This window comes from Loxodonta africana, chromosome 8, assembly GCF_030014295.1.
Source record: "Loxodonta africana isolate mLoxAfr1 chromosome 8, mLoxAfr1.hap2, whole genome shotgun sequence".
Classification (NCBI taxonomy): Eukaryota; Metazoa; Chordata; class Mammalia; order Proboscidea; family Elephantidae; genus Loxodonta; species Loxodonta africana.
In genome coordinates, this window is record NC_087349.1 from 85,477,563 (window position 1) to 85,500,217 (window position 22,655).

The following is a 22,655-nucleotide window of genomic DNA, read 5'->3' on the forward strand; positions in this document are numbered from 1 at the left end:
CTCAGAGAGTTTAAGTAGCTTGTACAAGACCACACACAGAGTAGGTGATAGGGTTAGGATTTGAAAGCAGGTCTATGTTACACCCAGCAAACCCTATGCTACTACCAATTACCAGATCTCTGTCTTGCTTATTTCCTTGGGATCCATTTCATGGAACTAAAGACTAAGTTACATAACCTCTTTCCGTCTTTGCGCCCAGGAGCTCTGCTTTCTTTCCCTGTGCCGTCACAGGAGATACACAAGCAGATCCCAAACTTGGCCCTGGCCCATCAGGGCTTCATAGGATTGAAGCTTAGCTTTACGCGAGCTCACGTTACTACTCTTTTCTTACACCTATTCATCTTATCTGGATTTTCTGATATAGTTTGGGGCTATTTTGGGCCTTTATATTTTCACTTGAGTACATATAATACCATGGTAACCGAATTATATTTTCATTTATTCTTACTGTGTTCTAGGCTTGGTGTTTAAATAACCCAGTTGAAAGTGAATCCAAGTATCTTATCCCTTTAACTACTGATTTAACCCCCACCTCCCCAATATTTCCAGTTTTAATTTCTAACTGGGAAGACACTGAAAATATGCTTTGGGATTATTATATATTTATGTTCCTTTGAGCTCCAACACCACTGCTTATAATTTACAGTGAAGACAAGCACTGTCTCCGTAAGTTTCTCAGCCACACTACTCTTTCCTTCCCACCCCAAAATGCAAATCAAATTATAAAGAGGACAGCAAGATAACAGGAAGGAAAACAATATTTTAGCAATCCGCTGCCCGTTTTCCTCAGTTTTCTAAGAATGAGAGGAGAGAAATGTATCAAAGCAATGATGTTTAATGTTCCTAAGCTGATCTTTATGGAAATACAGAGGGTGAACATGCCTGGTCACTGGCATAATCAGGTGGGCGTGGGGAATTGTTCTGTTATTTTCAGTATATATGCACCCTTTTTTAGCTAAATAGTCCCTTACTGGTAGATATTTAGGTTGGTTCCAATATTCCACTATGCAAACTATGCTGTCATGTGCCAACGACGACAGGAAACACTCATACTTCTTTTATCAGACAGTGTTCTAAGAGCTCTAGAGACAGCATCTCATTTAATCATCACAAAGCCATGTGAGGTAAGTACTATTATCATCATCTCCACTTGAAAGAAGAGGAAACTGAGACACAGGAAAGTTAAGTAACTCGCCTGGGTTACAGAGCTAGTAAGAGATTGTCATGGATTGAATTGTGTCCCTCAAAAATAGGTGTCACAGCTTGTACAAAGCAAAGTCATGGAAGCTCCACAGACACATCCAAACTCCCTGAGGGACTGATGTGCTGAGCTGAGGGCTGTGGGGACCATGGTCTCAGGGAACATCTAGCTCAACTGGCATAACATAGTTTATAAAGAAAATGTTCTACATTCTACTTTGGTGAGTAGCGTCTGGGGTCTTAACAGGCTGCGAGTGGCTATCTAAGATACTCCACTGGTCTCACCCTTTCAGGAGTAAGGGAGAATGAAGAAAACTAAAGACACAAGGAAAAGATTAGTCCAAAGGACTAATGGACCACACCTACCACGGCCTTCACCAGGCTGAGTACAGCAAAACTAGATGGTGCCCGGCTACCACCACTGACTGCTCTGACAGGGATCACAATAGAGGGTCCCAGACAGAGCTGGAGAAAACTGTAGAACAAAATTCTAATCCACGAAAAAAGACCAGACTTACTGGCCTGAAACAGACTGGAGAAATACCCAGAGTATGGCCCCCAGGCACCCTTTTTGCTCAGTAATGAAGTCACTCTTAAGGTTAACCCTTTAGCCAAAGATTAGACAGGTCCATAAAACAAAACAAGACTAAGGGGCACACCAGCCCTGGGGCAAGGACCAGAAGGCAGGAGGGGACAGGAAAGCTGGTAATAGGGAACCCAAGGTCAAGAAGGGAGACTGTTGACATGTCGTGGGGTTGTTAATCAATGTCATAAAACAGTATGTGTACTGTTTAATAAGAAGCTAGTTTGTTCGGTAAATGTTCATCTACAGTTCAATTTAAAAAAATGTGTCAACTTGGGCTAGGCCATGATTCCCACTATTGTGTGACTGTCCACTCTTGTCATTCAATGTGATTTTCCTATGTGTTGTAAATCCTATCCCTATGATGTTAATGAGGCAGGATTAGGCAATTACGTTAATGAGGCAGGACTCAATATACAAGATTAGGTTGTATCTTAAACCAATCCCAGAGAGACACAGGGACCTCATGCCACCAAGAAACAAGAGCCAGGAGAACAGCATGTCCTTTGGACCTGGAGTCCCTGCGCTCAGAAGCTCCCTGTCTGGGGAGGATTGATGACAAAAACCTTCCCCCATAACCGACACAGGGAGAAAGCCTTTGGCTGGCACCCTGAATTCAGACTTCTACTCTCCTAGACTGAGAGAGAATAAATTTCTCTTTGTTAAAGCTATCCACTTGTGGTATTTCTGTTATAGCAGCACTACATGACTAAGACGGAGGTAGAACTCAGATTTGAACCTAGGCTGTCTGTCTCCAGAAACCCTGCTCTCTTGAACACTACGCTATGCTCATCCCTAAGTGAGAAGAATCTAATGGAACCTATGGGAACTCAAACAGCATCAAACAACAACAACAAAAAACAAACAAAAACCAGTGCCGTTGAGTCGATTCCAACTCATAGCGACCCTATAGGACAGAGTAGAACTGCCCCACAGAGTTTCCAAGGAGCACCTGGTGGATTCGAACTGTCGACCCTTGGGTTAGCTGCCGTAGCACTTAACCACTACGCCACCAGGGTTTCCGGATTCAAACAGCATAGGTTTAGTTAAGTCCATTCATTAGATGAGGACAGGGATTCTTGTCTGCCCTCCATCCCACCCCACTGCAGCATCCAAGCACCTGGAACAATGACCGGCACATGGCATATGCTTGATAACTATTGACTGATTGAATGAATAAGTACAGGAATGAATGATCCCCCTTAAATCAAAATCAATAATGCATTTTTTTGGTGCTACCTATTCTGGTGGGAGTGTTCACGATCCAGGATAACTGTCAACGAATTAAATCTCTGAACTGCAGTTTGGGAAAAGCTCCATGGTTTGAAAAATCCTCTTACTATGACTTCAAACAGAAAGAACGTTGTCAATGCGTATAGCCAAGCGAGAGCTCAGAATTACTAGCGACTTTATGTCCACGGGTAGTGGCTAGGTTTCGGTGGAAGGGAAATTGATACTTCTCTTTATGTTTAACAGCATGGTGATTATCTCAGTTGCTTTGAAGCCAGGGAAAGGTGGGAAAATAAATATTACAGAGGCATATTTAATGAGCGGTATAAGCAACTCCTCCCAACAAACAAAAAGGGTGTGTATTCACCTGTTCTGAAAAAAACCGGAAGCCCTTGTCCTCACGGATACACTCGTATGTTTCTCCAAGAACTGGATTAAATGGCTTGCTCCCAGCTCGGAAGTAGCTAGACGCATAGGCTGATACCGCAAAGGCTGCCACGTACACCTAGGACAGAGAGGAAAGACCTTTCTGTTATTCCTGTCCCCAAGAGATTTCACAAACAAAGAAACAAACAAAATAAAATCCCTATTTCTTTCTATACGGTTTTATTTTAGAAAGCCAAAGATTTGTGTCAGTAGCCCAGAAACAAATTAACCAAGCATTTAAACACCGTTCATTTGTTTTGATGCCTAAAAGTTGGTAGAGGCTATCAAGATGATGACATTTATAAAATGAACTACCCTGTTTTTGAACTGTTAAGCCCAATTTAAAATTTTTAAATCCTGATATCCTTCTAAGGCTTTTTTTCTGGGGGGGGGGGGGAGTGGCAGGAGTGGGAAGGGAGCATAGAAAAGCCAGATGTCTCTCAAAATTTAGGAATAAGCGTCACGAGTTTAACCAGTCACTATTTGATAGTGTAGAAACTTAAAAGCTCCGTTTGATGAAAGAAAATCCATGAGAGTCATTTCCTGAGCCTGGAAAACAAGCCATATGATAGAGCACAGTCCCTTTTAAAAAACTCTGTTTTTCTGGGAGGAAAAATGAAAAATCAAGAAAGAAAACTATACGTGAACATGAAATGCATAAAATCCTTTAATGGCCCCCTCTGCCAGACTCTCACCATTTTTATCAGCTCCCCTCCAATACCCACGTCTCAGGGCAACGAAGACACACATTTTTCTTTTCCCCTCCCTACCCTTTCCTTCTTTTTTTCTTCCTTTTTCCTTCCCCCTCTCTTTCCTTCTTTTCATCAAAAAAGTTAAACCCAAGTAGTAATAACAAATTTTTCTTTCTAATATTGACCAACAATCTCAGCGTTTCTTCTTCCCAGCACATTTCATGAAGCTTCTTATACTGAAGAAAAGCTGAACACCTTTTGTAAATGTTCTAGTAGCCATCAAGTTGACCCCAACTCACGGTGGCCCCATGTGTATCAGAGAAGAACTGCTTCACAGGGTTTTCAATGGCTGATTTTTCAGAAGTAGATCTCCAGGCCTCTCTTCTGTGGTGCCTCTGAATGGACTTGACCCTCCAATTTAGCCACCTTTTGGTTAGCAGCTGAGTGGGTTAACTGTTTGCACCACCCAGGGAGACTTCTTTAAAAATGTTCATGAGTCATATAACCTTCTCTACCTAGCCTTCTGCAAAATATTTGGTGTTGCCTGCAATAGGATCCAACTTGCCACCTCACACTATAGGCTGTTTTAGAGCAGCTGGATAGCTGACAAACATCAATTCACTATGCTCAGGTCACTCCCATCTGTGACTGCCTTTGGTAGGGAAACCTGGGTGTTTGTGCCTCTCTTTACTTCCACATAGGTTACCTGCTAATCGGTAAGGTCACAATGTCTCTATGGCATGCTGAATCAACCTTGACTTGTCTTCACAATTTAAAATGGGACAAAATTTATAGAAGAGCCTTGTGTCATTCATAATGAGGAGAGAGGAAGGAGAGGGGAGCAGGCACAATGAAACACCCTACTTTTGGGTGGCAACATGAGAGAATCTAGGCAGACCCACAAGCTGACCAGCAGAACAGTGAACAAAACCCACGGGTAGTGTGCCTGCTCAATGCTGTCTTGGACTTGCCCTTCCTAATGAGTTGTGCTGGGATGTGCAGCTTTTCCCTAAACTTCTTCTCGAGGTCAATTACACCAATCACTGAGCTGAACATCCTAAAGGTCTCTAAATTGCCACAAGAACAAAACACCTTAAAGAACACTTTCATCTTCAAAGTCAGTTTTTTTCTTTAAAGAGCTGCCCACAAACATTGACTTTTACCACTTTGCCTTAGAAGCCACTGGCCTCTCTTTTCTGGGCAGAAATTCTCTGGGGGAAAAGTAACAAAACCAAAAAAATACGGCTTGTTTTGCTCTCCTACCCTTATTATCATTAGTATCAAGAAAGAAGTCTCTTTTAAGGGAGAAGGTCCCAGAGACTTTGTGGAAGGACTAGCAGATGTCCCTTTCAGCCAGCGGTTAAGATTTTCCCATAATCTTCAAATCACTAAAGTAATGAAGTTTTTTTTTTTTTTAATTTTTATTGAGCTTCAAGTGAACGTTTACAAATCAAGTCAGTCTGTCACATATAAGTTTATATACACCCTACTCCATACTCCCACTTTCTCTCCCCCTAATGAGTCAGCCCTTCCAGTCTCTCCTTTCGTGACAATTTTGCCTGCTTCCAACCCTCTCTACCCTCCCATCCCCCCTCCAGACAGGAGATGCCAACACAGTCTCAAGTGTCCACCTGATACAAATAGCTCACTCTTTGTCAGCATCTCTCTCCTACCCACTGTCCAGTCCCTTCCATGTCTGATGAGTTGTCTTCGGGAATGGTTCCTGTCCTGGGCCAACAGAAGGTTTGGGGACCATGACCACCAGGATTCCTCTAGTCTCAGTCAGACCATTAAGTATGGTCTTAGAATTTGCAGTCTGCATCCCACTGATCTCCTCCTCCCTCAGGGGTTCTCTGTTGTGCTCCCTGTCAGGGCAGTCATCGGTTGTGGCCGGGCACCATCTAGTTCTTCTGGTCTCAGGATGATGTAGGTCTCTGGTTCATGTGGCCCTTTCTGTCTCTTGGGCTCATAGTTATCGTGTGACCTTGGTGTTCTTCAACCTCCTTTGATCCAAGTGGGTTGAGATCAATTGATGCATCTTAGATGGCCGCTTTTTAGCATTTAAGACCCCAGGCGCCACATTTCAAAGTGTGATGCAGAATGTTTTCATAATAGAATTATTTTGCCAATTGACTTAGAAGTCCCCTTAAACCATGGTCCCCAAACCCCTGACCTTGTTCCACTGACCTTTGAAGCATTCAGTTTATCCCGGAAACTTCTTTGCTTTTGGTCAAAGTAATGAAGTTTTAATGAGGGCTGAAAACTGCAGAATGCTTAGAATTGAGAAAAGAACGGCATGCTCTATCAGTGGGAGGTTGTCAGCACGTTTACAAGGGAGCCCTGGTAGGTCAGTGGAGCCAGGGGATGCTAATTCTAATTTAGCCCATCAGCAAATGCCCAGGACAGAGTCTTCACTTGGGGGACACAGGGAGGCCCCAGCATTCCACACAAAGACCCTAATGTTTACCAGGTTTGAGGAAGTAAAAGAGGAACAGAGCCCAGTTTTCAGGAACAAAGTCACAGAAGAGAGAGATTTGACTAGTCTTACCACCAAGGTAGCGGAAGGATTAGAAACACTTGGAAAATAAATTAAAAAAACAAAAACAAAAAACAGTTGCCTTTCAGCCAGCTCTGACTCATGGTGACCCCATGTGTGTCAGAGAAGAGCTGGCTGATTTTTCAGAAGTAAATTGCCAGGTCTTTCTTCCGAGGAGCCTTTGGGTAGACTCAAATTACCAACCTTTTGTTTAGTAGCCCAAGTGCTTAACTATTTGTGTACCCAGGAACCCCAGAAATACTTGGTAGCCCTTTCTAAAGCTAACAACCTGTGACTGAAAGCTATACTGAGTACAGAACTCAAGATGGATTTTTATAGGATGTTACTTTTTTTTAACTTTATAGAAATAAAAGGAAAAAAACAAATGCAAGAATCTTTTTTGATGCAAAACCCTCTTCTGAGGATATTTCTCAAAAATCCAGGAGCTGATGGGACACTTCCAAAAATAAACAAAAAACATTCTCAAGGGAAATTTCCTCTACATGAGAAAAACAGCTCAAGGAATTAAATTCTGTTTACCCAGTGTAGTAAAAACGAGCACGGAGACAGCCCTAAAGACATGTTTTCTAGCCAGGCATATCAGACAATCCCACGGCAGGCTGCTGGAGAGAGAGGATGAGCAAAACCATGGTGCAGAACTACCTCAGCCACAGCTGTCACAGAGAAGCCCCACATGGCAAATGCTGACAAGGTGACTGGAAACAGCCAGGCAGAGGGAACCAGACACTGCTGAGAAATGAGCCCATCTCCAGAGCAATCAAAGTGGAAGGCGAGCTCGTCTCTCGAGCTGCCTCCACAGGGCCCCATGACTGGCCTCTGGCTCAGCGCAGCCGGGGGCACAATACTATTGGAAGGGAGCCCTCACCATCCTCTCCAGGGGATTAGGAATCTGCGCGGCCTTGTCCAGAAGCTCGCTGTACTCCAGCTCCTCACAGAGCCTCTGCAGCGTGTTCAGGGGCTCGTTTAGCGCCACCGGCATCGCCACTTTCGACAGGTCCTTCCCAATGTTGTCTCTCAGGATGCCCCACAAGCTGATGTTACCGGTGTTGGGGCACGGTGCAGGCAAGCAGGTTCTTCTTTTAGACATTGCTTCTCTGTCATGTTCAAAAGCAGGCCCTAAAAAGGAAATAAGTCTGATTGTCTCTAGAAGGCTTTTTATTTTATTATTTAAAAAAATAATCCAAGAAGCAAATCTTAACCAGTGGTACCCAATTTTACCCTTAAACTCAGTATCCAGAATATGACTGAAAGCCAGACAATAAGCAAAAGAAGTCTGAGCAGCTCGATGGTGCAAAAATTACATGCACGAAAACTCATGGAATTTATTCACACAGAGACACTTGGGTTCCCCCTCAAGCTTTTTTAAAAAAAACTTTCTGACTTAAAAAAAAAAAAAAATTTAAATTCTGATAAAAACATTGAGTTCATTACAGGAAAATGATAAATGAAATAAAAGTCATCCACTATTCCATCACCAAGACAGCAGCCATTTATTTTTTAGAGTATTTTCGTTTAGTGTTTTCTCTATCCATACAGCTCATAGTGTAGTTTTATATTCTGCCTATTCAGCTAATGTATTTTCCTATGTTATTTAAAATTCTTCCAAAACATCACACTGAATGACAATAAAATATTCCATTGTAGGAATATGTCATAACTTAATGAACCTCTACCTACTGTTGAACTTTTAGATTTCAATATTTTGCTATGATAGGAATAAAACAGTAGTGAATATTCACACACTTAGATGTACTGACTGTATCTCTGATGATTTTTTGAAACCCTGGTGGTGTAGTGGTTAAGAGCTATGTCTACTAACCAAAAGGTTGGCAGTTCGAGTCCACCAGGCACTGCCTGGAAACTCTGTGGGGCAGTTCTATTCTGTCCTATAGGGTTGCTATGAGTTGGAACTGATGGCAATTGGTCTGATGATTTTATTAGAATACACAGACACAGTGCTACTATGTCAAAGTCTATGAACATCTTTAGACTTTTGAGTCATATGATCAGATTGCTCTTCAAAAAGGCTGCCTCAGTTTACACGTTTACCTGCAACATACGCAAGCGCCCATCTCCTCTTTCCAAGCTCATCACCATTTATTTTTAATATTTGTCAAACTGTTAGGTGGACAGTGTTATCTCCTTGTTTTAACTTACATTTTAAAAATTTTTAGTGTGGTTTGAGATGCTTTCATGACAATCTCTTTTTTTTCTGAATTGTCAGTTTTCCTATTTATTATGATATTGCTCTTGTTAAGTGCCCTTGAGCCAGTTCCAACTCACAGCAACCCTGTGTACAACAGAATGAAACACTGCCCGGTCCTGCACCATCCTCACAAGTTACTGTTTGAGCCCATTGTTGCAGCCACTGTGTCAATCCATCTCGTTGAGGGTCTTGCTCTTTTTCGCTGACCCTCTACCTTATGAAGCATGATGTCCTCCAGGGACTGGTCCCTCCTAATAACATGTCCAAAGTACCCGAGACGAAGTCTCACCATCCTCATTTCTAAGGAGCATTCAGGCTGTACTTCTTCCAAGACAGATTTGTTTGTTCTTCTGGGAGTCCATGGTATAGTCAATACTCTTGACCAATACCATAATTCAAATGCATCAATTATTCTTTGGTCTTCCTTATTCATTGCCCACCTTTTGCATTTATACGAGGTGACTGAAAATACCATGGCTTGGGTCAGGTGCACCTTAGTCCTCAAAGTGACATTTTTGCTTTTTAACACTTTAATGAGCTCTTTTGCAGCAGATTTGCCCAATGCAATACGTAGTCTGATTTCGTGACTGCGGCTTCCATGGGCATTAATCTGGTGATCTACTTCCGAAAAAACTTGGCCAGTGAAAACCTTATGGATTTATATATGAAGGCCATAATCTTTTTTTTTCTTTTTAAATTACTGTGATAAAATATATATATAATAAAGTTTATCATTTGAGCCATTTTTAAGGATAGAATCCAGTGACATTACTTCCAAAACAGAAACTCAACACTCCATCAGCAATAACCCACTCTCCCTTTCCCCCACCTCCTGATAACCACAAATCAACTTTTTTCTCTATTCATTAGCCTGTTCGAGGTATTTCATGTAAGCGGGGTCATACAATATGTGTCCTCTTGAGCCTAACTTATTTCACTCAGCATAATGTTTTCAAGGTTGTTCCATGTCATAGCATGTATCAGAACTTCATTTATTTTTCTGGCTGAATAATATTCATTGCTAAGTCCAAGGTCATGAAGATTCACCTCTGTGTTTTTCTTCTAAGAGTTTTATGGTCTTAGTGCTTATATTTAAGTCATTGGTCCATTTTAGTTAGTTTTTGTATATCATGTGATGCAGGGGTCCAACTTCTTTCTTTTACATGAGGAGATCCAGTTGTTCCTGCACAATTTGTTGAAGAGACTATTCTTTCCTTACAGAATGGTCTTGGTACGCTTGTTGAAAATCAACTGGCTATAGACGTATGGGTTTATTTCTGGACTCACAGTTCTATTCCATTGTTCTGTATGGCTATCCTTATGCCGGTACCATACTGTTTTGATTATTTTACTTAGTTTTGAAATAGGGAAGTGTGAGAATGCCAGTTTTGTTCTTTTTTCAGTATTGTTTTGGATACTCAGGGTTCCTTACAATTCCATATGAATTCGAAGTCTGGTTTTCCCATTTCTTCAAACAGGCCCTTGGAATTCTGATAGAAATTGTATTGAATATGTCAATCACTTTGGGTAGTATAGCCACTTCAGCAATGTGAAGTCTTCCAATCCATGAACATGAGATGTCTTTCCAGTTATTTTGGTCTTCTTTAATTTCTTTCAGCAATGTGCCCAGAGATTTTTTTTTTTAAGAAATTAATAGGAAGCACTCTAAATACCTGGTGTTTACTATGGGCTCAGAGAAATTTTAGTGTAATAATTTATCAAGAGCTTAATCCAATACTATTTCCTCTTGTAGGCAATACCGTGTAATAGTCAAGACATACAGGTTATTTTTATAGCCAATCTTTTCAGTAGAGTGCGGATGTTTAGAAATCTGATTCTCCTTAGAAAATGTCTACAAAGAACTGGACACCCATTTCTAGTATTCAAATACTGATGAAGAAGAAAGCTGGGTTTTGCCCAGTGTTTGTTCCAGCTAAGGCAATGCTGGCCAGCATTTTAGCAAATTCACTGTGGGACAATATTGTTGTTAGTTGCCATCAAGTGCACGCCAACTCACGGTAACCCCATGAAACGTTGTCTGGTCCTCCGCCATCTTCATGATCACTGGTATGCATGATTTCACTGCTGAGGCCACTGTGTATTTTGAATGCCTCCAACCTCTGGAGCTCATCTTCCAGCACTATATAGCAATATCTTGTTGTGATCCACAGGGCTTTCATTAGCTAATTTTTGGAAGCAGATCACCAGGGCTTTCTTCCTAGTCTATCTTAGTCTGGAAGATCCTCTGAAACCTGTCTACCATCGGTTATTCTGCTGGTATTTGAAATACCAGTGGCATAGCTTCCAGCACCATGGCAACACACAAGCCACCACATTATAACAAACTGACAGATGGGTGGTAGGTGGGATAAGATACAACAACCTTAACCTCTTAAATGCCTTTCCTGGTCAGTTTAAACTAAGCATAGCCATTGTCTTAGGTTCTGGGGCAAGTCCTCTGTTTCCATCTTTGACCTCTGAGCCCTCCATTCACTCTTGTGTTCCCTTTGGCCACCTCCCAAAGACCTCAAAGAGAAGGAGGACTTCTGTCAGTTTGTCAGTATTCCCTACCCATAGCGGGAATGTCATTTTAGTATGTGTGCTGTTTGCCAAGGGAGTAAGTGATGCTTCTTCATTTCTCAATTTGCCTTCTGGCTTTTCTAGAAAAACAAGCAGCACATAAACTTGCTACTGTATCATTAGCCTTTTCCTTTCAACCTATTGGTTCTTAAGACTTTACCATGGACAGAGTCATCTCTGCAGAAACAGTTCAAGTGAAATATAGAGCATGGTGAGGCATCTCACTTCTATCAGGTGTGGTGCTGAACACATGTTCTCCCAGAAGATAGTAAAATGACCTGCCTTTTATTCTATATTGTGGTCCCCAAAGAGGAGGCTGTTTGGCATTCAGTAACAATTTATCATTATATTTCACACATAGTTATTGAGCTGAGAAGTACTGAAATATCAAAAATTTATCCAACATGGTCCCTGTCTTGCATGTAGATAGAAAAATCGGTGGTGTTTTGGGTGTCCAACGCACGGTACAGACAAACCTAGAGACTCCAATATACACTGAGAACCAAGTCTAGGAGTATTTGATGCTACAGGACCCCTGAGAGAAAACTGTTCAGTTGGACAGATTCTCCTTAAGGGCTTCCTAAACAGGCTTCCATCTGAGTCGTTTGGAGATAGCCAGATAGTCTGGATACCCCAGAGTTCAAACTGTTGTTGTTAGTTGCCATGGAGTCGATTCTGACTTTTGGTGACCCCATGTGTGCAGAATAGAATTGCTCCACAGGGTTTTCAAGGCTATGACCTTTTGGAGCCGAATGTCAGGCCTGTCTTTCAAGGTGCCTGTGGGTGGGCTTGAACCGCCAACTTTTCAGCTAGTAGTTGAGCGCTTAACCACTTGTGCCACCCAGGGAGTCCTATAGTTCAAGCCAGCATTATGAAGTAACTTTCCTGACTGCCATTTTCCCTCTTGTGATCCACCAGTAATAAAGGGACATATTTTAGCCTTGTTGCTTTCAAATGTGCTATCTTGAAGAATCTGAAGCGTAAGTGCCACTAAGAGCAGACTTTCATTTATTTTTAATTTTTATTGTGCTTTAAGTGAAAGTTTACAAATCAAGTCAGCCTCTCATACAAAAATTTATATACATCTTGCTATATACTCCTAGTTACTCTTCCCCTAATGAGACATTACACTCCTTCTTCCCACTCTCTATTTTTGTGTCCATTTGGCCAGCTTCCGACCCCCTCTGCCCACTCATCTCCCCTCCAGACAGAAGCTGCCCACATAGTCTCTTGTGTCTACTTGATCCAAGAAGCTCACTCTTCACCAGTATAATTTTCTATCCCACAGTCCGGTCCAATCCCTGTCTGAAGAGTTGGCTTCGGAATGGTTCCTGTCTTGGGCTAACAGAAGGTCTGGGGACCAGGACCTCCAGGGTCCTTCTAGTCTCAATCAGACCACTAAGTCTGGTCTTCTTATGAGAATTGGAGGTCTGCATCCCATTGCTCTCCTGCTCGCTCAGGAGTTCTCTGTTGTGTTCCCTGTCAGGGCAGTCATCAGTTGTAGCCGGGCACCATCTAGATCTTCTGGTCTCAGGCTGATGTAGTCTATGGTTTATGTGGCCCTTTCTGTCTCTTAGGCTCATAATTACCTTGTGTCTTTGGTGTTCTTCATTCTCCTTTAAAAGCAGGCTTTTTTAAAGCCTTATAAAACCAACCAAACCCATTGCCATCAAGTCGATTCTCACAGCGACCCTATAGGACAGAGCAGAACTGCCCCATAGAGTTTCCAAGTAGCACCTGGTGGACTTGAGCTGCCAACATTTGGTTATCAGCCACAGCTCTTAACCACTACACCACCAGGGTTTCCTTTAAAGCCCCATAGAATTCCTAAATTATAAAAATCCCTAGATGCCTAAAAGCAAGAAGTTATATTCTGTTTGCAAAGAGAATATTTGACTGTATAAGGGACACCTGTTGCATTAAATTTTGATATTTATATAAGTGGAATATGCTCATTTTATTAAATAAAATTTACATAAACAGAAGAATTTATGAATGTACACATCTTTCACATGTTGGTGCTGTCTCCCCAGCTAAATTATAAAATCCTCAAGGGTGGGGACTTGGTTTTAGTTTTCTTATGTTGTACTTCATACTGATCCTGCTAGCATTAGGCAGTCAATACATGCTTATTAGTATCTAGGAAGATCCAAACTTTCAGAGATCAAACAATTTAAATCTTACCCAAGGTCTGTCTCTCATTGTCTAAATCATTACTGAGGTTGTCTAAGGAAAGGTTATCACTTATGTCACTGACATATGAGTCATCCTCAGAAATCTAGGGGAAAGAAGAAATAATTTACATCAGAATAAGAGTAATCAAGAGTCAGATGTTCATAAAACAGTTTCTCTGATCAAATACTACTTGGATCCCATGTTACAAATCCATAGAAATAATCTTGGATGCTGTTTTCATAGAGGCCCATGCATCAGTCTGCCTTGGTGATAGTCACAGCAAACACCTGTTATGAGAAATCTTATACATTCTTGATTGCGTCTCACAAGAGAAATACTAAGTAAGCTCAAGATTTCAGTTACTATAAAAATTTTTATTAATTCAGACTACATTTTCAGAACTTGTTAAAGTTTGGCTAGACTTAGTTACAATATGTCTTTGCACTATTTGTGAAAAAAGAATGTATATGGAAATTATTACACAAACAAGATTGTTGTTTAGTGCTGTGGAGTCATTTTCCACTCACAGTGATCCCATGTGACAGAGTAGAACCACCCCATAGGGTTTTCTCGGCTGTAATCTTTATAGAAGCAGATTGCCAGGTCTTTCTCCCTTGGAGTGTCTGGGTAGGTTCAAACTGCCAATCTTTTGGTAAGCAGCCAAGAGCTTAACTGTATATTTAAGGGGTAATAGTTTTTTTTAGTAAGAGTACATACTTACATATGGGAATGCTAACTATGATACTTGCCTATGCAGGAAAGTATGGTCTTTATGCATCAATTCAAAACACTACTACACATGTAACTATAAGTGGCTAAGCTAATATAGGTCAAATTCTATGACCTATAAACACACACACACACACACACACACACAAAAACTAGGGGATGCTAATTTCTTTTCCTGTAGTGGAAGTATTATATTATCAAATAGCTAAAAGTAAACTATGAACCTATTATTGAAAACAGGTATGATAAATTAAGTCACAGAAAAGAGGAAGTACTCAAACTCCTTCTACTCGTACAACTTTCTTCTTCTAAGATTTTGTATCATCTTGGGCTTTTAGGGCATGAGGTATGAGAAAGATCTTCAGAATGCAAATGGCGGAAAAGGGCTATTGAGCTTAGTGTTTCTAACTATGGGTATGTACTGAACTGGTTAGCCAACAAAGCAACAAAAGAGATTCCGAAGCACCTAACTAAAAGCAGCATTCAAACCTCATTTTCTGAAGAGCTTGGCGATAACAGAACTTCCTGTGCATCAAAAAACTCTGAAAGGGAGTCGGCAAGGGAAAGTCTACTTTCGTTGGAAAGCTGATGAACCAGAGCTCGGTTTTCATCTCTGGAGTTTTCCTATTTGAAAAAAACATCAAAAACACATATATTTAGAAACAGTCTCAAGAGAAGCAAAATCAACACATGATTTAGTGGCATGATATACAAGGTCACAGGCCCATGCAAACAAGCAATTCCAAGCAGGGGTCAGCTCCGAAGTTGAGGAGAAGTAAGCCCCACACAAAACACAATGAAAAATTGAAGTCTTCCCTGAAATGGGCACCTCACTACCAGGGACAATCACTGCTCAGGCCCACGCAACACATCTCAAAGCAAAAAATGACTGCCCTACCAGGCTTTGTTCTCTTCGAGGGGGAAAAAAATTCAAACGCTGACTCATATCCTTTTATTCCCTACCACTGCAGGATGTCTCTTTTCATCCTAAAATTTCCTCTGAATTGTATGGAATGCATATCCTTGCATGGCTGCTTCCTTCTGCTCCTATGCTCCCATGGAGGCCAATAGGCTGCTTTTGAGCTGTCTCTTGGCACATCAACAGTGCATTTTTGGTCCAGAAGTGCCCCTGGTGGTAGGTTATTCATTATTCATGGATGGATGAGAAAAATTCTCTTTGTCTGTCTCTCTCCACCACAATGATTCTGCAAAGAAAGGAAGTCCCTAACCCCTTTTATAAGCCTTTATACAAACAAGACGACAAACTATCAGTATTTTCTAAGCATGCATGGCCCTCATTCCCTACCCCACTGACTAGGTCGCTGTACTCCAATGGGTCTATACCTGCCCTCTGGGAAGGACCTAGATACTTTGGGCATATGCTTCCTATTCTATTTGCAAAAGAAAATTCAATTCAATTCAACAAATTGAGCAATTGCTTTATACATAGTCCTGTGCTGGCCACAGAGAGTTATAATTACACACCCCAACATACGTCACACTATGCTTGTGGAACAAAGTGCTACAGGAGAGGAAGCTGAGATGGACTCTGATCAGGCAGCTCTGCTTTGGGAAGGGCTATACAGAGTAAGTGGTATCTGAACTAGACCTTGAGGCGTAAGAACAGACTCAGAGCAAGATGATCCAATTCCTTTGAATTAGAGAAGACAGCTCTCCTGAGCTTCCCAGCAGCACACATTTTTCACTGGGCTGATAAAGGAGCTGCTTCTATAACATTATATATCTGATAACTGAGTCCCACAATAATTTGGGGAATGAAAGTTAAGGCAGATTATGCTTTACCCAGAAGTTGTATGAGTTCAGAACATACTCCTAAGTCTCATAAACATAAATTATACCCACGAAGGGGATGCTACAACAGGGGGACCACAGCAGATTTTCATAATTAATAAAGGGCGAGTGGTCCCCTTTATGAAATGTTTACTTCAGAAACACTTTAAAATGTACATCCCTTTCTCTGTTTCATCCTAAATAAGATTCATGATCCTGCACATTTTAATATACACATAGCCTCTGAAAAGTAGGCTTCCTCCCCAGACTAACAGAGGTCACTTTAGGAGCCATAAGTAAGTATCACAGCTGTCACCTTCAAGGGAAAGAGCTCTCTCTTCAAAGAGCCTGGCACATGCTATGAGTTTGAAGATGCTGCAGCAGGTAACTTGAGCTCCTTTAATGCTCGCTTAAACAACTGAATTGCCCTGTGTCTTTGGTGTTCCCTGTGTCTTTGGTGTGCCACTGCCACGTAAAACGTTAATGATTTATTTACTTGTTCTACTCTTTAATTTTTAACCAGTCACTCCTGCTCTCTCTATATCTTCCTCCCCCTAAACCGATGGGTCAGAAGGATTTCCTGTCCAGCCAACACTGAAAATAATAAGCCTAGCCCCTAGCCCTTTCTGGTTCCCCTATTCCAGCAGTTTCATATAAATACACAGTGAAAACCCAACCGACGCAACAGCCACCAAGGCCCAGCACAGTGTCTTGCACAACCCAGGAGTTCACTTATGAAAATATTAACCTAGCCAGTTCAATTCAATATTTTTCCCTCAAGTTGATAAGGCCTGAGTGGTGGTTTTTCTATTTTAAATAAACAGAGAAAAGAGAGAGGGAAGTGAATGCCATAACTCTATCACATAATACAGCCACTATAAGCATTTGACACATTTCTCTCCAATCCTTTTTCTACACATAGCTTTGTTTTGAAACAATTTTAATCATTACATATATATATATATAAACCCAAACCAAATCCAAATCCATTGCTGTCAAGTCAATTCTGATTCATAGTGACCCTACAGGACAGAGTAGAACTGCCTTATAGGGCTTCCAAGGAGAAGCTGGTGGCTAGCAGCCCAGCTCTTAACCACTGCACCACCAGGGCACTATATACACATACACACCTATGTATTTATAAACTTCTGCAAACAGCACTGGAACATAATCATTTTTTTCAAAATTACTATCTGTCCTGAGGATAAAAGGAATGTGCTCAAAATAAAAATTAAAGAGAAGTGTAAATAAAATAAATATCACTTAAAGTCTCATCACCCAGAAAAACTTGTACCAAACCTGTTGATGTCAAGTTGAGAAGTGACTCCTATTAACCTGTTGGTAGATTTTTTTTTTTTATGAAACTGTTCGTGCTTAATTTCGAAAAACTAGGGTCGAACTATAGACAGCCTATACATAGTTTGTTATATTCACTTAACATTATATTGTAAACATTTTCCCTGGCTGTTAAAAGCTTTTTAAGAATGAACTCTAATTGATAGATAATATTTTGTGATATGTACATACCATAGTGTTACTATTTCCCTCTATTGGAAATGAAAGGTGTTTCCAAATCTGCAATGATGGCAAATATTTTTGTAAATTTGTCTTTGCCCGTTAGAAAAATTTTGTGCTGATCTGCTTTAATTTGTATTAGGATTAGATTGAAAAAAAAATTTTTTTTTCCTTTTTGAAAAACTAGCTGTAAAGATGTTAGCATTGGGAGATGCCGGGTGAAGGGTATATGAGATCTCTCTCTGCCTTTCTTTGTACCTTTTGTGAATCAACGCATCAAATAAAAAGCTAAGAAGCTAGCTGTAGTTCTCTCTTCTTTAAGAATTATGTCCTCTGTTCCATTTCTTTTTTGAGGTCTTAAATTATTTGCTGTTATTGTTTACATATTACAGATATTTTCACCTTTTTGGCATTGTCTAAGTCTGTCATTTCTACTGAAAAATGTTTCCTGGTCTATAAAAATATACTCAAATGTTGTTTAAAAAAAAAAAATTTTTTTTTTTTTTCAATTTTTTCTTATTGCTTCCAAATTCAGGAAATTCTCCCTTTCAGTTTGAATTGCCAACAATTTGTTTTAGTGTGCAATGGAAACATTTAAACTTCTGTGCCTTCCTCACATAATGAATAACTCATTTTCCCCACTGGTTTCTTACACCTCTTCTACCATATATATTTACTTCCTCTCTACATATAATGGAAACCCTGATGGTGTAGTGGTTAAGTGCTATGGCTGCTAACAAAAAGGTCGGCAGTTTGAATCCACCAGGTGTTCTGTCCCATTCTTACACCATCTCCACCTTATCTTAACTACTGTAGCCTTACTGTGTGTTTCTCTTTCTGGCTTCGAATGCCCCTCCTCATTACGGAGCAGTGTGATGCTGTTGAGAGAACATGTACCTTGGACTCATCAGAAGTAGATTTAAATCCAAGCTTGGCCTCCTACCAGGTCTGTGCCCCAGAGGAAGTTATTTAACTTGGCTGGGTTTCAGTTTCCGGTCTCTAAAATGCGACTACCAACACCTACCTCACTAAGGTGCGATTAGGATTTTGTGAGATAACACATTCAAACACACCTGGAATATAGCAGACAAGTGGACAATTAAGGCCAGTTCTCTTCTTCTAGACTTTTCTTTGATGTTCTTACCTATTTAGTCTCTTAAATGGACTTTAGAATTAGTAGAATGTTATCCCCCAAAGCCACCTGGCCTTTTGTTTGGAATTTAAAATAATATAAAATACTCTAACAACTGATAACTTGAAAACGTTTAATCTTCACATTCAGGAATACGAAATAGGAGAACCTCATAGGGTGTGGGGGGTAATATCTGATAGAATAGAGAGGATTTTAGAATTCAAGCGTCTTTCTCTTGAAGGTGACAGCTGTGATACTTATTTAAGATGGGTAATTTGTGCAGGTAAAAGAAGGTAACAGGAGGTGAGGAAAGAAAGTGAGGTTCATAAAAAGTCCCCTGGGCTGACCCCACAGTCTGCGGACATTGTTCCCAACAGTGTTCAAGGACCCTGTATGTTATCTGAAAAAATACACGGGGGAGACGTTTCCAGGCTCTGGGGCATGCATTTATACTTAGTCTCTGACTTATTTCCTGAAAGCAACAATGAGTTTTCCCTTGCTGGGAAAGTCAGCCCGAGTCACTCAGTGAAAAGCAGGATAAAATACGGAAAACACAAAGTCACTGAAAGAGGAGACAGATAAATGAGATACCCACATCACTGATTCAGGTCTCAAGAAGGCGGCTTTTGAAGGTATGAGTTCGAGGGATTATTATTACTACCCTTTCATGGACAACTTATAGCATTTAAGCCTCCAAGTGTACTACCTTTTTTTTTCCTGTTTATTTATTTTTAATTTTTATTGTGCTTTACGTGAAAGTTTACAAATCAAGTCAGTCTCTCATACAAAACCTTACATACACTTTGCTATATACTACTAGTTGCTCCCCCCCAATGAGACAGCACGTTCCTTCTCTCCACGCTGTGTTTTCATATCCATTCAGCCAGCTTCTTTCTGTCCCCCTTGGCCTTCACATCTCCCCTCCAGACAGGAGCTGCCCTGATAGGCTCATGTGTCTACTTGATCCAAGAAGCTCATTCTTCACCAGTATCATTTTCTGTCTTGTAGTCCAGTCCAATCCCTGTCTGAAGAGTTGGCTTCGAGAATGGTTCCTGTCTTAGGCTAACAGAAGGTCAAGGGACCATGACCTATGAGATGCCTCTGGTCTTGGTCGGACCATTAAGTCTGGTCTTTTTACTAGAATTTGGAGTCAGCATCCCGCTGCTCTCCTGCTCCTTCAGGGATTCTCTGTTGTGCTCCCTGTCATGGCAGTCATTGGTTGTAGCTGGGCACCATCTAGTTCTTCTGGTCTCAGGCTGATGTAGTCTGTGATTTGTGTGGTCCTTTCTGTCTCTTGGGCTCATAATCACCTTGTGTCTTTGGTGTTCTTCATTCTCCTTTGCTCTAGGTGGGTTGAGACCAATTGTTCAAGTGTATTACCTTTGAGATCAGTTTAATAATATGCATCTTAAAAGACTCGTGATTTTGGTTTCCTTTCCAAATCACAAATAGCCACAGCATGCACACTGAGCATAAATTCATAAAAATATAAATGCTCAATTTGTCATTGATCTATTTAACTAGTTATAGTTTACATAATAATATTATTTAAAAGCTAAGTACAGTCTGGAAAAAAAATATGCAACTTTCTAGAATATTGAGGTGTCTGGCAGCAAACAACCCTCAGTGGGAGCTGGTCATGGTGACTGCGCTCTGCTTCATTTAGCAAATGTGCAGATTCAAGAGGGGGCTAGCCTGGTGAGCATATGTCTTCGCCCAGGCCTAAGCCAAGACCATCACAAGTAATAAGTAATCTTTAGGTGCTTAGTCCTGCAAGTGGCTTGGTTTATGTCTGTTCTAGATCAAGATGATTAAAAAGTGATCTCTTGGGAAAGTATGTCTGTAGGGGAATTTCATCGACCACTGTTAGGCACCTCAGGAGCTGTAAGAGTCATACCAGCCACCACGGACAGAGGGGAGCTCTGTTGTCAGAAGAGTAGAGTCCAGTCAGCATGTGGCAGAGCTGGTACTATAAATAGAGACAGATGCCCTGGCCTCTTCGTCTGACTTTAGCCTCTAATTTCCTCATTGCCTGACACAACAGCTTCTCAAGAGTGAAGGTATTGTGTGAGGGTTTTGTTTTCTTCAAGGGTAGGAAAAAGAAGGGGAAGGATTAAGATTAAAATTACTACCAGTTGCCGTCAATTTAGCTGCGACTCAGGGAGACCCCATGTGTGTCAGAGTACAGTTGTACTCCACACAGTTTTTTTCTTTTTTTTTCAATATTTTTATTTTATTGTTGTTGAGAATACACAAAGCAGAATATAAATCAATTTAGCAGTTTTTTCATGTACAATTCAGTGACATTGATCACATTCTTCAAGTTGTGCAACCATTCTCACCCCCCTTTTCTGAGTTGTTCCTCCCCCAATTAACACAAACTTACTGCCCCCTAGGTTATCTATCTAATCTTTCCAGTAGCTGTTGTCAATTTGATCTCATACAGATAGATCTTAAAAGTGCACAATGCTCAAGGCAGACATTCTTTACTAGTTAAGCTAAACTATTGTTTGGTCATTAAGTTTTCAATGACTGATTTTTTAGAAGTAGATCACCAGAATGTTCTTCCAAGGTGCCTCGGGGTAGATTCAATCCTCCAACCTTTTGGTTAGCAGCCAAACACATTAACCATTGGCACCACTCAGAAACTCTAAGATTAAACATTAGAAATCCTGTCTAAAAAATTATTCACACACACACGCACACACACACATCCCCTTGTATATTTACCATCCTTATTTTTTATTTTGAATGAAATCTTATCTGTTAACGAAAAAATGTAGCATATCTGAGTCATATAAACATAAGAGATACCTAAAAACATTTTAACCTTCTTTCCTTTTTTTGTGGAAACCCTGGTGGCATAGTGGGTAAGTGCTATGGCGGCTAACCAAGAAGCTGCAGTTCAAATCCACCAGGCGTTCCTTGGAAACTCTATAGGACAGTTCTCCTCTGTCCTGTGGGGTTGCTATGAGTCAGAATCGACTCAACGGCAGTGGGTTTGGTTTGGTTTGCTCTTTTGTACTTATTTTTAGAGTGATCCACTTGTATATTTGTGATGTTTCTCATTTTAAATACGTTCAAAGAATATTTGGGGTAAACTTCCCAAATCTTGAGAAAAGACCTTTTTAATGTACTATTAACTGACCAAGGCAATTCAGTGTAATACATTATGTTTCTCTCAGAGTGTAAAGTGTGTTCCTCTCTCTCCGGTCTTTAAAAGAAAAAAAAAAAAAACACAGGAAGGGGAGAGAGGAACAGCCACAAACAAAGGATAGGAGAGGTTCTTGGAAAAGGTGTTAAGGAAGAGGGCAGGGAATTGGGATACTATGGGTATGAGAAATTCAAGTGTTCAGAAATAACAGGAAAAACATTTTTCTATAGTTCCCACTCCAGTAATACCTAGTGAAAGGTGGTGATACTTAGAGGGGAAATGGAGTAAAGAAGCACAAATGGAAGAAAAGTTCTGGCGGAAGAAAGGCAGTTTAAAAATGCGAGTAGCAGCACACTCCCCAGAAAGCCCCTGAACCCTGCGGACCCCAATTCCTGCGGCAGCTGTCGCAAGCACCAAAGAGGAGGCGGGTAGGGATGCGAACGCCACTCATGAGGGTGGGCAAGGAGGCCGTGCAACCAGACAGAGGGTGTCACGGAAGGGGCGGTGCTAGAAGATATTACCAGACAAGGAACCTTACCCACCTCTGCCAGACTGTCACCCAACTTGGCAACAGCCAGGTGGTCGAGGACCAGAGACTCGGCATGGATTCTGCGTAAGCGCTCTTTAAGATCTGTGTTTTGTGCTAGGGCCTGGAACATGTTAAAAATAGTGGGGCCATGTTAAT

The 22,655-nt window shown here is 40.9% G+C and overlaps 1 protein-coding gene across 17 annotated transcripts in view; it reads right to left on the reverse strand.

Annotated features, from left to right (window-relative positions):
* OSBPL3 (oxysterol binding protein like 3) overlaps positions 1-22,655 on the reverse strand; it is a 224,403-nt gene that overhangs the window by 39,241 nt on the left and 162,507 nt on the right. For 15 of the 17 annotated variants that reach the window (XM_003407072.4, XM_003407071.4, XM_064290092.1 and 12 more), the window contains 5 exons: positions 22,513-22,620; positions 14,868-15,002; positions 13,659-13,752; positions 7,554-7,804; positions 3,381-3,518 (listed from right to left, as the gene is read on the reverse strand). In XM_003407072.4, the coding sequence (XP_003407120.2) occupies positions 3,381-3,518; positions 7,554-7,804; positions 13,659-13,752; positions 14,868-15,002; positions 22,513-22,620 (726 nt within the window). The remainder of the gene's footprint in view (positions 1-3,380; positions 3,519-7,553; positions 7,805-13,658; positions 13,753-14,867; positions 15,003-22,512; positions 22,621-22,655) is intronic. The other 2 variants (XM_003407074.4, XM_003407073.4) reach the window with 1 other exon arrangement.